This window comes from Panthera tigris, chromosome C2 (assembly GCF_018350195.1).
Source record: "Panthera tigris isolate Pti1 chromosome C2, P.tigris_Pti1_mat1.1, whole genome shotgun sequence".
In the NCBI taxonomy this organism is placed as follows: domain Eukaryota; kingdom Metazoa; phylum Chordata; class Mammalia; order Carnivora; family Felidae; genus Panthera; species Panthera tigris.
This window is the reverse complement of record NC_056668.1, coordinates 28,565,400-28,582,702: the sequence shown is the minus strand read 5'-3', so window position 1 is coordinate 28,582,702 and position 17,303 is coordinate 28,565,400. Positions and strand designations below refer to the sequence as shown.

The window sequence follows — 17,303 nt, the reverse complement described above, 5'->3', positions numbered from 1 at the left end:
AACATAACCTTCAACACTAACATTTTAACCTTGAGTAAAGGCCACCCAATGTTCAAACATATATCAATGCTCTAAATATTATTAATGTAGATCTGGGCTCTTGGAACAAAAGTTAGTTTACTTGATCTTTCTGGTTCAGTGTCTTTTCTGTCAACTGCAAAATATCTAAAGGAAATGCAGATTCTGACTCCACTTTAGTGTTTTAAAGTTGTGTCAAAATTTCCATGTGAAGCTTTACTTTCAAAAGTCGATGTGCACTAGAGATGTTTTCTGCAAATTGAAACTGCCTTAAAGAAAATTACCCAAATGAAAGAAACTAGAATTAAAAAAAAAATCAATGCAGAATGACCCATTACCTGTAAAATGGTTCTTCATATCAGCCTATTTAATGTAAAAAAACAAGTTTTGTGAGTAAAAAAGACTCAGATATTTAAAATTGTCAATTGTACCTCTGCATGATTTATTACTGTATGTTATGATTTACGTTACATCCACAGATTGTAAGTCATGCTGCAGTTGTAAGAACTGAATGGAAATTAAGATAGTCTATTTTAGTTGAAAAGAGTTTTTAAAATAAATAACATCGATAGGCCTTAAATATCTTTTTTCAGGTAAAAAGCATAATGTGGCAAAAGTTCAGTCACCTGATATCACCAATTCTTACAAAATCCTGTAGAATAAAAAGGAGATGAAAAACTTTTTAAAATGTGACCATAATCAGACTACCCTGAACTGATCAGCTTCTTGTTTTCCCTATTGTACAGCTTCTGCTTGGCTCGCTCACTCCTAGACTATTGTTATATATAGTACACTGTCTATTCCTTCATTCTCTCTTTCTCCAACTACTAAACCCATTAACAAATACACTAAACGGTCCCTCTTGATCCTCCTGGAATTGTTTCATTATACCACTGCTTCCTTGAAATCTTCAAGAATTTCTCCAGGGAACCCACATTCATAGCTGTTCTAGGCCGCAGTGGCTTCTCTGCCTGCCTTCGTGCTGGAAGGCAGATGTACCAACCAAGGGCTCTTTCTGCTTGTATCCAGTTGCCCCTGAGGATCTGCTTTGATTTTGCCTTCTGAGCCATCTCCCTGCGCTCTTGGAAACCTATATTTGCTCACTTTGGGAACTTTGGCCATATAATGGCCAATATACCACACACGCAGTCTTTCAGCCTCCACATCTGGTCAATTCTTTCTTGAAATCTCTGTTTTAGGCATTTATTTTCATTACTGCTGGTCAAATATGTGCTGATAGCCTCATTCCTGAGCCAACCCACTAACATTCAGCTTCTTAGTCCCCAAACTCTTGCTTTTCCAATCCTCTAACACCACACCATTGAACTAATTTTACAAAAATACCAGTTCTTATCATTTGGTTCCTCTCAAAGTGTAAAGCTTACTCCATATTGTTATGATGGTTACTGAGAATTTGCTCCATGCCGACAGATTTATCGACAATTATCTCATTAAATAAACACAATCACCCTCTGAGCTCAGTATAGATGTCTCCAGTTTACAGATGAGGAAAACTGAGTCTCATAGAGTTTAAGTAGCTCTTCCTTAGGCGATAAAATAAAGCTCAAACTCAGCATGATGCACATCCATGGTTCCCCATGGTATCAGGTAATGGTAGTCAGTCTTATTCGGCAGAACTTCGGACAGTTCTTGCTGGTCACTGTGGACACGTTCACTTTTGCTTCTAAGCTGTTGCTTATGCTGGTTTTTGTTATTTTTGCAAGGAATGTTCTTCCTCTTTTTTTTTTCCTCCCACTCTGATCCAGTCCATTCTTCAAGGGCAGGACCCAGGCCCATCTTGCCTATGAGATCACATGCCAGTGCCTCCTCAGTTTAGCACGCAGTGGTTGTTCCTGCTCTGCTATGGCTCTTAAGTGCTATATAATACCTCTGCAGAAAAGTCCTACTGCCGAGAGGTGTGGGAAAACCACAGCAGATAACATCCTACATTCCTCTTCAGGGTAAATGCCTCAAAACCATATATTTCATGGTTAACACAAAAAAAGCAAATTATAAGCTGGTCATGTCATAGTCACAGAAGATGATTTGCTGATGTTTAATTAAAGACTGTAATTCAACATAAATATATTATGCAGTTCAACACAAATAAATTAAGTGGCTTCTATGGCTAAACTTTATAGTTGGGGTCAGGCTGTCTGCAGGAATAAGACAAGAATCTATCCTGGAGGAATTTACACTCTATTGGTGCCATCAACCAAATAACTTCAATCTGTAAGAGTTAAATAGAATCGTATTCAAACGAATGGTATACAAATATAGAAGCAGTTCCTTAAAGCAGATTATATTTATTCACAAAATAAATGAACTTAATAATGTATAATAGATGTCAACCTGGAAACTTATATTCATTCACTAACGAATACTAATTGGCACCACTTAGTGCATGAAAGGCATTTGGTATACATATGTCTATACCTATGTTATTTATAGTCAGTCTAAAGAAAGGCAAATTAAAATGAGAAATTTTTAAATTAGCTGAAATCAACACAATTTGAATTTGCCTCAAAAATTATTTACCCTGAGAGATTATGTGGTTGCTGACTGAGGGACTCTTTAAAAATCTCCAAATCCAAAGATGGTGATTGCTAAAATGATGACAAAGAAACAAAAAGGTGATGGGCCACACACTATATATTGAATGGAGTACTGGATAACAAAAATGTGTCTAATATAATTATTTCCTGAACTCTTCAAGGGTTGTTTCTAGTGAACATAGTAATTTTGGTCATTATAAGTGTGTATTCGGTACAAGAATATTTCACTGGGATTTTTCCGTTGTCTGGAAGGACTTTCTCTCAAAACCAAAATTGGCAATAAGTTTTCAATTCTTGCACCAGCACAGATAGTTTGTTTAAAGCTTCACAAAAAGCTGTGTTGAGATGAGTGAGAGGAGTTCTGAAGCCATGTTCAGGCTTAGAATTAAAGAGATAAGGATTAACTGTTTCAACAATGGTTACAGAAGATACTATGTGTTTTAGGGAAGACAGTGGGGAGAGGGATAGGAATTATAGGTAATAACAAATTTGATGTATTTACCATCCTTACTCTCAGTAACTTTCCTGAGCATTTCTTATTACTAATTTTGTTTTCTAAGTACCTTGAAAGTGAGAAGGTGGTAACAAAGATAGATGATTTACATTTCCAGTTATAAAAATACGTATTATCTTTCCATAAATTTATAATTTGTTTTCTATTATATGAATATTAGATTTTTTCTACTTACAACCAACTATTAAATATTTTAACTGTTTGCACATAATTATCAGCCATTTTCATCCTATAACTAAACTCCAAAAACAAATAAATACCTGTGCAAAAAATATATAAATAACTGTATAAATAATCTTCCTGTGTAGGATCTGGTTAACAAGAGAAGATCATAGTGAATATGAATATGATGGTGAAAGAAGGCAACAGTTATTTAGGAGAAGAATAATTTTCAAGTACTAATCATAACAGGCCTTCCTAAATTGACCATAATCTTAAGTATCAAAATTCTGGTTTTCTTAAAAAATACCTGATTCTTCTATTCTACCTTTTTTTTTAAAGTTTATTTATTTATTTTGAGAAAGAGAGAGAGTAGGGGCTTGCAGAGAGGGAGAGAAAATCCCAAGCAGGCTCCACACTGTCAGTGCAGAGCCCCACACAGAGCTTGAATTCACGAACTGTGAGACCATGACCTGAGCTGAAACCAAGAGTGGGCCATTTAACCGACTCTGCCACCCAGGTGCCCCTTCTATTTTAGCTTCTAATGAAATTATATCATATGCATTTTGCATAGTTTCGTTAATCTAAAACAAACTATTAAAAATATAAAAGAGAAATTATGTCTTCATTTTTATCAAAGGGATTTAAAAAAGAATAAGAGTAACTTACTTAAACTGAGCGTTCTCTTTCTGGATCCTAGACTTATTATTTTTTTTCTTTTCGATAATCAGAGAGAGGAAAAAAGTCTTGAAAGTGCTTCATTAGCATGGTGAAAGAATATACTTTTAAGTCTATTATGATACTTTTTAACAGACTTAATAGTTAAATTTTGATTAAACTTTAGGTTCCTGAACAATTTCCTACCATATTTACCAATCAAATGTTTATACCACTAAATTCAGTTACTCCAGTTTAAAAAATAAAATCATCACGAAGAAGCAAATACTCATTGTTTGGAAATAATGGTTAAATAAAGGAATGCAAATTAAGTCAGGAAAACAGAATCCATTATAAACTTCCACGTCAAATTTTCTGGAACAAAACCTGTTACTCTCATTCGTCCTCAATGTCCTCTGCATTCACGTGGCCTCTGGGTACATAATAACCTTTCTAAAGGTCTCCTCAAGGGATATTTTAGTCATGCAGTGATCTCCTTGAACACAAGTAATGACAAACAATAAGCTAATTCTCAAAAAGTTTTTTTTTAAGTCATTTTTACTACTTTTAAATGAGTGTGTTTGATGCATGATTTTGGTCCCCCTGATTAATGGTCACCGCCGGCCCAGCTTCTGGAGTTGTAATGTTTCCGTGAGCTTCCCTCCAGCAGAGCTCGACCATTAATCCAATGGCATATGTCAGCTCAGCAGAGCAAGGTCACTCTTCTGCTTCAAGGGGAACCTTTTTAGAAATAATAAAACTGACAGAAAGTTCTTTTTTGCATGCTTTATGCCACCTGAGGTTGAGTGCTGCAGTTAATATCATAAAGCTTATAAACATTCCCATCTCAGGCAGCACCCGCTGCCACTATGGTTAGGAATTTAAACGTTTTTTCCTTAGTAAGAACAGACATGTTTATGTGGGGCAAATATACAGTATGTAATCCCAAACAGGGAAAGAATGGGTGGGAAAAAAACAGTAGTAAGTTCATGCTAGGATATTTGGAAGAGATGTTAGAGTTCTATAACTTCCTTATTATCAATTATATTCTCTTTTCAGCAAATTTGGGTTTGGCTATATAAAGATTTCAGTGTATTGAGGGGTCGATAGTGATGTTGAATGTAATAGTTGTGGTAGAAATGAACTCGGTTTATGATAATACTAAAGCTTACAATATCATGTCTGACAACGGTAGAACATTTACCTTGGAAAGAATTTTCTTTCCAAAATTACAAATTTGCTGTAATTATTTGTTTTATATAGGTAATGGCTGCTTTAAAATTGATAAATAATTATAGTGAGATATTTACAATCTTAAGTTGAAACACAGATGGCCTGAGAAAAGATGATGCCTATATATAATAACTAGTAATATAAGGAATACATACCCATAAGCAGTATAAAATTTATATATTTAATTATTCATTTTATTACTCTTCCTTATTAAAAAAATCAATGCTGCACAACTGTAACCATATGAAATATTCAGAAAAAAACTTCTAGAAAAAATATCTAGATTAATGCCATGTCACTATATATACTATAAAATAGAATTTACTGCAAGGTAAACCTGCTTTAAATCTTATCTCAGGAATTTAAAGTATTAAATTTAAGGAAAGTATAGAAAGGAAACGTCATTATTTATATTGAGTTGTCTTCACTGTATGTATGTAGAGAAAAAGTGGTAACTCAGGCTCATCCATGCTAGGAAACCAGTTCCTTGGCCAGGTCTCCATGTCTAATGTCAGACCCTCACTTTATCAAGTAGAGAAACTTTATTTTTCAAGCTTTCTGAAATAAACAATCTCTGAGGGACTGACTCATAAGCTAAACTAAAAAGGTAGCAAAAATAGCAATACCAAGTATTGATGAGGTATGAGAAATTCAACTGTCAGGAAAAATGCATATTCTTGTTGACTTAGCAAAGAATGTTCTCCCCTGGAGGAAACACTGTATGAGACACAAGATCACTGCTCACAGTTTGTTTCATCTGTGTAGTAAAAGCCACAGTAACTCGGCGGCATAAAGGGCTAGAGGCACGCACGAAGCTACATGGCCTGAATTGCATCTCTTACCTAAGTGAGCAAGTCTGCTGAGCCAAATGGAACATTTGCTTCGGCTGATGGATGTTGTTCTGCAGACACAGTGGCACATTTCTACTGTCCCACTCCTTTCTAGTCTTCCAGCAAAGCAAGCCCCTTTGCTAATGCTTTTCTTTTCAGACATGTTAAATCACAATGTTTGATTATCGTTTTGTTTCATTACATTCCGATTCCAACAATGGTTACTTCGCTTTATGTGGGTGTTACCCAGATCTTTCTCAATGACCCATTTGTAAACTATGTCCTGGGGTAGAATCCTTCTTTAGGTGACTAATATTATCCATTAGTCATTTCACACTCATTGTACACACATTGAGACATCACAGTTATGTTCTATATGATAAGTGTTCTTGGCCATAGCCCAAGTGTAATAGGAAGCACATGAGTCTGAAAGTCAGACAGACTTAGTCCTCCTCGTTCCCCAACAAAAACTCCAGGGATGCAAATATGCATAATAAACATCCCCTGTTCTTGATGGTGACTATGGTTGGGAGAGCATAGTGGAATAAACTCTTAATAATAGTTAAGAGAAACAATGGAGGTTGGAACAAGCACTGAGAAAACAGAACAGAAGGTGAGGTTATTAATGAAACATGTACTATGTGCTAGAAAATTTACATATGGTAATTAATTAAATCCTCACATCAATCAGATGTGACCTGCTTTAATATACACTTCTCCAGATAAGCACACCGAGACTCAAAAGGGGTTTAATAAAATGTGCAATGTCCCCTGGTTAGGAAATATAAAAATAGAACCTCAAAACCTCAAAACCAAGTCTGTATGACTATTTAATGTTTACTTATTTTTGAGAGAAAGAGAAAGACAGAGCATGAACGGGGGAGGGGCAGAGAGAGAGGGAGACACAGAATCCGAAGTAGATTCCAGGCTCTGAGCTGTCAGCACAGAGCCCGACGCAGGGCTAGAACTCACAAACTGGGATATCAGGACCTGAGCCGAAGTTTCACGTTTAACCAACTGAGCTACTCAGGCACCCCTTATGTGACTTTAGTTCATCTTCCCTACTGCTCTGCCAGAATGCCCTCTGACACATTGCCATGGGCTAATTAGAGGCTTTGTTGAGGGCTTAACTGTCTGGCTAGACCGATGAATTTAGCATGTAGCCAGAAAGTCACTGGCCAAAGGGGTAGAGCAGATGTTTTACTTTTATTAGTTTTCAAATGTTTCTTAATAGGGGCCTAGTGGGATGTTGCAGACGTGAGTTTAGATGGAAAGAAAGAACAAGGAAAAAGACTGAAGAGTGTGTGGGTAAAAGGGAGCCACTGTAGTGAGGTCAGGGGGGCTGGCTGAATGAGGGTACTGGTCAACTGGAAGTGAAGAGGGGTAGAAGGCAATTGGAAAGAAGGAAGCAGCTGAAAATCAAATCTTCACTTTTAATTAGTAGAACTTTATGGGCTATGTTGTGAATGGAACGTGTATTCCAGACCTAATCCCTCGTACCTCAGAATGTGACTGCATTTGGAGATAGGACCTTTAAAAAGGAAATTAAGTAAAAATAAGGCTGTTCTGGTAGGCCACAATCCAATCCTCTGGCATCCTTTTAGGCAGATGAGATTTGGACACATAGAGACACCAGGGATATACATGGACAGAGGAATGAGCAAGTGAAAAGGAGCAAGCGTGGCCATCTGCAAGCCAGTGAGAGAGGCCTGGGGAGCAGATCCTTCCCTCATGACTCTCAGAGTAAGACAAACCTGCAGACACCCCGATCTTGGACTTCCAACCTCCAGAGTTGTGAGACAATACATTTCTGTTTTTGAAGTCACTCAGCCTGTGGTATTTTGTTATGGTCACCCTACCAAACCACTAGAGGCGAGATCAAGACTTCTAAGCTCATCATGCGAAGCAAGAAAGGAGACATAGCCAGCTGTGTTGACAAATGACCCTCTCTATGTATAGAAGAATCACTTCGTCTACCACTAGAGACAGCTTAAAAACCTCTTCTATTCTTATTAATCAATTCTTAATGTAGGACATTTTTGTTCTCTAAGAAGCTAATTATGAATGTCTTGTTTCTAAAAGTTCACCTAAATCCTTAACACTGGAAAGAAAGAGAAATGGATCAGTTCGGTAATGCTAAATTTGGAAACTTAGATATGTAGAGTATGGACTTAATTCCATTAGAAAAAAACAAAACAAAACCCAATCTTGAGGGATAATGAAGCCATTTGTCTCCAAAGCAAGGCAAGAAAAGATTAAAGAGATGTGTCTCATTCAACTGATTTGTAACAAATCCGGTGCTTTGGTAGTCAAAGTAGTGACTTGTTGCTCTTCCTATAGGATATAATATCCAAATTTCCAAAGAAAGAGAGGCTACATTTTTGTCATTCTCTCAGCCATTTGTCTCCTGAACTTTCTGTATACTGTCTGGACACTGTTTTTCTCCAAGGATAGCCAACCTAGTTGGCCCCTAATTTTTTGCTACTTGCTTGCAACACAATTTGATTATAGATTCAAAGCCTACAAAATGGGAAGGCTAGAATGAATTAGTGTTTTGGAGAAAAGTTTTCAAGGCAAAATTATTTAACTCTTTCAATTGAACATGGCGAAATGAACAAATTAGTTCATCTCTTCTGATTGAAGTGCCCTAGAAATGAAAATTAAGGTCAACAGAAAATTGTATTTTGAAGAAAGAGGCAGAAAATTTTGGGAAGTGGCACATCAATTTGGGGATGAATTTCTGGTGGCTATGACAGAGAAATATGGGCATTTCTCCTAGAATTGTGGGCACCAATTAGAAGCAAGAACGGTGTAGGGCGGTGGCAACCCTTCTGTTTATCATCTTTTGGTCACATGTGGTGTGGTTAAGTTTCCTGTGCATATTCCAATGGATGCAATATGTACAAATATATCCCAAATTCAGCATCTCTTCAACATCTACCCTGCCTGCTGCTCCCCTCGTGTGAGCCATCACCATCTCTTGCCTAGTTTCTGTAAAGCCTCCTAACCAGTCTCTTCTCCCTACTATGTCCAAATCTTTCAGTGTATTTGAAACACAAAAGACAGAATAACCCCACTAAAATGTTATCCAGAACGTTTTCTCACAATCTTTCAATACTAGCTCACATCCTTATCATGACCTGGAAGCCCTCTGTGATCCTGCTGTTTGTGAACACTCTTCCCCTTATGCACTCTGTTCCACTGTTTCTCAAAACACTTGGGATGCTCCTGCCTCACGGTCTTTAGACTCTATCTCTCTTCTGCCTGGAATACAACTTCCTCAGTCAAACTCGTGGTCAGCTCCTTCATTTCCTTCAGGTCCTTTTTCAAATTCCCATCCTCACCAAATCTTTCCTGGTGCCTTCCTTGTATCCTTCCTTCCCTTTTCAGCACTCATCATTACCTAGCATGCTATATATTTAACATATTTATCTCGTTTATAGTATGAGGGCAAGGATCTTTGTTTTATTCACCACTATATTCTGCACATATGGTGTATATTGTCTCTAGTAAGCACTCAGTAGATATTTGTTGTATTGAAGAATGAATGAATGAACGAATGGGTAAATGGATTAATAAATGACCTAAGTCTTTTGAAAAGGTTAGTAGAAAAAATGTCTCCAGATGGGGTAACTAAAAATTCGTGATGCTCAGGCACATCCTATATTAGGTAATCAAAATATTTGAAGGTGGAGTCCAATCATTAGTATTTCTTAAAGTTCTTCAGTGATTCAAATGTGCAACCTAGGTTGAGAACCATGGATGTGAACATCATTTCTAAACTCTGAAGTGTTCACAGGACTCCTAGGTATCTTGTTACAATATATATTCTGAAGTAATAGGTTTGGGGTAGGCCAGAGAATCAGCACTTCTAACAAACTCCTAGAATGCCAAAGCTGCTAGTCTGTATGAACACACTGAGTAGCAAGCACTTAGATCCATGTTCAACTCAGCCTTGGTGGCCCTGTAAAACCCTCTAACAGGATTTCTACTCCATTTTCACCTGAATTATTTTGTTTTAGTTTGGGATCATAATCTATGTTAACTATTTCTTGGAAAACAAATGTGACATAAATACTAAGTAAATATATAATTGAAGAGCACCTTTTGGGAGATTTGGGGGGGTGGAGAGAAATAATAACCAAAAGCAAAAAAATGTATATATATATATATATATTTACACCCATCATTTTTAAATGGGAAAAGTGAATTTAAAATATTACCTACATTGTATATCACATATCTTATTTGGGATCACGTTGTTTGAAAATCCAAACATTCAACTGAATTCATCTAAATTAAAGTCCAAAATTATACACCAGATGAAGAAGCAAAAAGAAGTAATGGGGGGAAATCCACGGGTTTAGAAGAAGAAACTGTCCCATATAATCTTGAAAAAATTTTTTTTTACTAGCAATGTTACCTTGAGTGAAATATTTCATATCTGCAGAACTGTTTTCTTTCCTGTAAATTGGGAGAAGAATGCCATAAGCCCCTTGTGTAAGTGCCTGGCCTCAAGTAAACACCTGTACATGTAAACATTTCTTCCCTTTTCTTATACCTGGTTAGATAAGAGTTAAAATGTATTTTAGCAGTCTTGATAGGAAAAGCAGTGAAGAAAGCTCTTTAATGCCACAACTACGTGTCATCCTTGTCTAGGAGCATAAATTCGCACAGCGGGCAGTGCAGTGAAAACAGCTCATAATCAACTCATCACCTCTCATCATTGCTAGGATCAGATGCAAATGGGAAAGAATGCCACTTCAGTCATTGCTAGTGAAAATTAGCTTCTGTGACACTAATGGTGTCTCATTTAGTATGTACTTTAGATTTAAAAATATGGTAAAAAAAAAAAAATAAAGGCTATTTCCAGAACTGCCATTATTCCAGTGTTTCCCTTTAAAATAACTGTGGTATTTGAATCTTCTTTACTTAAAAAATCCTGAGTTAAAATTTATTAACAGATCATTAATCCCAGATGAATAAAGGCCAAGTTATTCTAATTATAGTTGCAAAGTTTCATTTGTCTATTCCTTTCCTGATTTTGAAGTTTCTACCATATTCCCTGACCTGGAACAAAGGTCTATGGTTATGTAATGGTGGGCCTCTCTAGAGAGTCTGGCACAGCATTTGCTATATTGGAGTCCTTAAAATAAAACTTAAAAATAAGTTACAGTTTGCATTTACACACATACACATAAACTTTCTTATGTGCACGCTAGCAGACTTAGTGCCAAGAATAATGAAAGTACACTGCACTAAAGAGTATTTATTCCTGAACCAGGATACATAGAGTAGACTCAAGAGACTCCATTCACTTTACAAATATTTATTAGGGCCTACTACATCAAAGGTGCTATGCTAGGTGCAGGAGGGAGATACGTGGTTATACTTATCACAGTTTTAGGCCGTTATTTTTTTTTTTTTTGACAATTTGAACATGTGAATATTTAAAAAGTTATTGTGGTTTTACAATTTTAAGCATTGACAGTTGAGTGGACACCTGGAGGGATTTTATTGGTGGAAGTCTTGTACCTAATCAGAGACAGGAACGGGGGATCTCCAACTTCCTTTCCAACTTGCAGAGGCTCTTAAGCATATGTTCTCCCTGGTTTTCATAAAATTTAGCTGGTAATTAAGACAGAAATAGAAGAAATATCTACAATCCCTATGCTCATAATGGCAGCATAATAAGAACAGGAGTACTGGAAATTGACATATCACACACTTTTATTTTTCATCTGAGTACGTGTCCCTGCTCAAGTTAATTAACCGTCTCTATGCCTTCTTATCCGTGCAGCTAAATAAGAGTGATTCTCTCACAGACTTGTTAGAAATATTAAACAAATTAGTGTACAAAACCTGAGAACCACAGCAACTAGTATATAATATACTCACAATAAATATGGAAAACTAAAATAAAACATTTCAGATAGAGAAACAATCACAGAAAGTTATGTTCTAAAAATTAAGCATTTATAGAGTGTAATGAGATCGTATCTTATCTACTCCGAATCCTAGATATGCTCAAAATTTTAAAAAATCACTAGCAGCAGTGGGCAGTAGTGATGAGAAGGCAAAAACAGACTTCAAAAAAGAAAGTACAGTACTTTGCATGTATGTTAAGCAAGGCTATTTTTGAAAGATTAATCTAAATATATAACACTTAAGCACTATTCATCAAATTTCTGTGTTAATTTGAAATTTGCCTATATACACCATATAGAGTTCTGAAACACAAATTAAACTTGTTGGAATCTATTAACATTCCAGTATACATAATGGGTTTCTTTGGTAATAACTCTCCAAAGGTTTTCCAGCTTCCTTCTTGGAGTATCTCTGGTCTCACTCTCTTAGCCTCCACTATGAATCTCTTATAACCACTATGAATACTATTGGTCCTATTTATGAGCTATCTCAAGGAAAGATCTCATACCAAAAATGGAGATACAGGAATAAAAGCTGAAAATGATGACACATTAATGATAAAATTAAAGATGGTAAAACTGAATTTTAATGTGTGCTTTCTTTTTTTTTTTTTGAGTCATGAACATGTCTATTGGTAAGTCTTCTGAATTTAAGAAAATAATAAATTATTACATATATAGATTTATAAAATCTATCGCTACATTTTTATATCCATGAATACTTGGAACTTTCTCACAATTGTAAGATCTGTTTAAAAATACTAATAACAAAGTCCTTCTCCATTGATATCCTTTTCAAATAAACAGTTTCCTAATTTTTTTTTTTAACGTTTATTTATTTTGGAGACAGAGAGAGACAGAGCATGAACGGGGGAGGGTCAGAGAGAGAGGGAGACACAGAATCGGAAACAGGCTCCAGGCTCTGAGCTGTCAGCACAGAGCCCCACGCGGGGCTCCAACTCACGGACCGCGAGATCATGACCTGAGCCGAAGTCAGCCACTTAACCGACTGAGCCACCCAGGCGCCCCCAGTTTCCTAATTTTTTATTTGAGGGAACCTTAGTTATAATATGCATTCACCATTTGAATTGTGTACGAGGTCACCTGAACCATAACCCACAGGAGTTAACATGAACTAGATATTGCAATAATAGTTTCCTCATTTTCAATGCTATCGCTCTTTATTTCAACATTCACAATACAAAGCAAGCAAATCTCTCTCAGACATTCTGAGACTATCGCACAAGGAGTATGCCTTTAGGGGTCAGGAGATGCAAGCTATTGTTTGGTATGTACTTAATTAGCTTAGACTGTTATTCCCCATATTTCAGACAGATTTCTTGATGGTTCTGTTCTATTTTTCTAGACACAGATCCTCTGGTCCCTTCCGGTAGATGAAGGAAATTGCACTCTTCATTCTATTAGCCATATGTTTGTAGAGATCATCATGACATCCATTTCTACCATCTCTTAGGGATTCTGTTGGTTTTCCATAAAATACACAACAATTATCCAGTAAAACAAATAAATGTGAATTAAAGAGGAGTTGTTTCTAAGACATAATTACAATAATTGGAAAAATATTACCTCAATATAAAAAGAAAGGCTTTTGTTGACCCAAAATGTATGAAAAACACACTTGTACATATACACTCATATATCTCTTTAGATTTGTATAGAATGAAACCACTCGTCTAAAGATAATGGGACTTCATTCACAACATAAGTTAATATGTTTCCAATGTGACTACTCTCTGTGATATGTTTTATTCCTATATATATAGAGAGAGAGTATCAGATATATTTTTGTAAATGAGTAAAGTCAGTAGGATGAACAATACCCACTTATATTTCAATAGTTTCTTCAATTAAGGGAAATGATGATGAGAGACTAAACTATTATTTTGAAAATAGTTCACTAACATAATTATGATAGTAACTCACTACATAATGCAGTCCTTGTGAGATACTTTAACTTCAGATTTTAAATACCTAAAGGAAAAGTACCAATTCATATTAACTTTTATGATCCCCTTAGAACCTACTATTGTCAACTCAATATTAGTTGCATTTAATTGAGTAAATTCTATATACAATCAATCTTAAATATAAAAGTAAGTGATGCTTTTAGAATTTTTTTTCACTCTTTGGGAAACATGCCTTTGGATTTTTATTATATTAGGGGAAAAGATAGACATCATGATATATTATCCAGCTGTATTTTTAACTGAAGATCCCTGACTTATTTTTTAAAGATTGGAAATCATTTATTTATTAGTTTCCTTCAGACAGGTTGTATAGTAACTTGCAAAGACTTATAAAATATTGACCACTGTTCGATGCCTCATCAATCCAGAAGTTCGCAATCAATTCCCAACTCCTTTCTCTCAGAACAAGTGCCAAGCAAATACAGACCAATAATAGATAATAGGTCAGTCCTTTAAAAAGACATCTGAACTCAGTTATAGCTCATTCACAGATAGATTAAAAATGTTATTTAAGGAACTCAAGAAATGTAAACGTATTGGAGAAAACCTTTGACACCAGTACTTGATGGTTTCTTTCACATGATTAATGAAACTAATTTAGAGTTCTACAATAGAATCTAAACTTTGTTATCTCATGCTGTACTTTTTTGTAAGTGGCAATTATTGTCAAGACAAAGGATAGCATAATGTTCCAAATAGAAACAATTAGGCAAATCTATCAATATATGGAGTTTTGATGCTTCCTAAAATATAACCCAATCCACTCTCTAGTATAATGTTAGTTCAAACAAGAGTGGGAAACATAATCTTTTCAACAAGCTATCATATTTTAATACAAAAAAATGAAAAAAATCAAATGCTCAGCCAAATCCTCTCTATTTACAATCTTCTCATAATTAAAAGTAATATGAGAGCTGAACCCATAAGGGATAAATTGCATTCAGTTAAATAGACATTGACAAATTTATAGTCATGAAAAATGTTCAAGAATATTTCATAATATCCACCTTTCAAGCAGAGACCACCAATTGATTTCCATGAAGTTGGATCTGAGCTCCAACTTCAGTTACAAATGTAAATGATCAAATATACACTATAAGGTAAAATTACAGAAACAATAATTGTCATGTAGTATTTAACCTCTAAGTTTTCAACTCATTGTTTTTCACACCTGCCACGAGGCATTTGACCCTAGGGTTGAATTAATTTATAACTGACAGCTAAGAACAATGTGCGTGTGTGTGTTTGTGTGTGTGTGTGTGTATGTGTGTGTATTCTAGTGTATTCTATTAAATGGTTTGGTTTTATTTAACTGTGTATAGTTACCTTACCTTTGGTTTTTGATGTTTCTCCTTCTCTGAAGCATTGGATGGTTTTCTCTTCAACATTTTCAATTCACACTACTCCAAGTGAGTGCACTTCCTGTTGTTACAGAAACAACTGAAGGCTGTCAGCAGTGTGCGTCTATGATGTACAGCAGATAAGTTTGAGCCCAGTGACCTGCCACTTCCTCCTTTTTGGTCAGGATATGACCTCACAACTACATGGGTAAAGGTTTTTGGTTTTTTTTAATGGTAATTCTTTGGTACCTCTTTAATGTTCTGTATTTTCTATAGTCTGAGGTAGATTCCTAAATCTCACACTTCCACATGCCTTTAGGCATAAAACTATATGATAGAGAATATTCTCTCATTTATTTATCTCCCATAAAACTATATGATAGAGAATATTCATGATAGTTTTATACTTCTAAGTAAACTTTGTTATAAGATGAAATAAACTAGACTTTATGAAATACTAATCCTACTTAAAGTGTATATGCATATACTCAAAAGTAGAGCATGGATGAAATTAATATAAATAGGAATATGACTTCAGAATTAATTGATTATGCATATTGTTACTTTTTAAACACATTACTATGTTGTAAAGCCCTGATTAATGTGAAAATCAGTTAAACAGAACCCTGAATTAACCAGATGTCTTTCTGCTACAAACAATAATGCTATATCCTGATAACTGCTATTCCAGGGATGGTCCAATGGATCAATGGTACATTCACATGAAGCATCCAGTGTCTCAATGTAATAGACCTGGAATAGGGCTAACATGGCTGAGAAAGACTTTTCTCGTCAAAATAAATGGTGTAATATTTTTACTATAGTGTCAAAACCAAGATACCCAGAAAGTAAAAGCAAGAAGTTCAAGCTTTCTTGTTGATGAGGGATTTACCAAAGGGAGCCTTGTGGAATGTCTAAAATTCCAGTTCTAGCAAAACAGGCTTGTTAAAATCAACCTGGCTTTCCATTTATAAAACCCCGGGGTTGAAAAGCAATGGTGCCATATTCTTAATTAGCAGCTTCTCTAGGTAACAATCAGCTGACTCTATTTCTCAGTCTTCCCTCATATCTCTGAGCCCCTCCCCCCTGAGGCCCAATTCTAAGTATTCAAATTTCACTAATCATTTAACAAATATTAATTAAACATTGTGTGCTGTTTGACAGTATATCATACCTCTTGATTAGCTTAAAATTATTTATGTCCTATAATAGAATTAAAGAAATACACTTAAGATTATGATTAATATGCTTCTTCCATGAGATATTAAGAGCACAATTCTATCTTTAGGAGTTATTAGACTGGCATTTTCAAAATAACAGTGAGGACTCTGAGGTTGGGTAATTCCCTAGAAGTATGGCTTAGGTGAAGGCAGTGACCTAAGTGTATTTTCATTTCATCTTTTCAGGAATTGAAAGCCATTACAATATATTTCTTAACAGAAACATTTGCCTCACTTTCTTTACCTGTGAATAGAAGTTTAATTCAGTTGTGGAGTTCAATCAACAATATGAGAATGATAATATTTTCACTTACTACAGTAATAGAGTTTTAGTGAGAGTAAAAGCGAATACCAATAAAGAGCATACTTATCATATGACTTAACATTTAAATACTGTTTTATGTCAAGAAACGTTTGTGGACCTTGAAGTATGAGATTTCAAATTATACTTCTACAGTGATAACTAAAGACTAGAGAACACTCACATTCATGGTGACACACATGAGCTAGACTATATGCAGTTTTAAAAAGTGTTACACTCAAGTAATTTGATAAAAACTCAATTTATGATCTCTAGGCACTTTACCATCATTAACACTATCAGAAATATTTTAAAATGTAAGTAAAACAGGAATATTTTCTTTCAGAATTACAAATGGGAGAAGCAATTTTCTCTTTCTTTTTTTAAAAGTTTATTGATTTATTTTGAGAGTCAGAGAGTGAGCTGGGGAAGGGCAGAGAGAGAGAGAGAGAGAGAATCTCAAGCAGGCTCCACACTGTCAGCACAGAGCCTGATGTGGGGCTTGAACTCATGAACTGGGAGATCATGACCTAAGCTAAAATCTAGAGTCAGACTCCTAAC

The 17,303-nt window shown here is 35.4% G+C and overlaps 1 protein-coding gene across 1 annotated transcript in view; it reads right to left on the bottom strand.

Moving 5' to 3' along the window:
- Nucleotides 1–15,356, bottom strand: part of SAMSN1 (SAM domain, SH3 domain and nuclear localization signals 1) — a 49,421-nt gene extending 34,065 nt beyond the window's left edge. Inside the window, exon 1 of the mRNA XM_007088704.3 lies at nt 15,213–15,356. Coding sequence (XP_007088766.2) covers nt 15,213–15,269 — 57 coding nt within the window. The 5' untranslated portion in view covers nt 15,270–15,356. The remainder of the gene's footprint in view (nt 1–15,212) is intronic.
- Between the last annotated feature and the right edge of the window lie 1,947 nt (nt 15,357–17,303).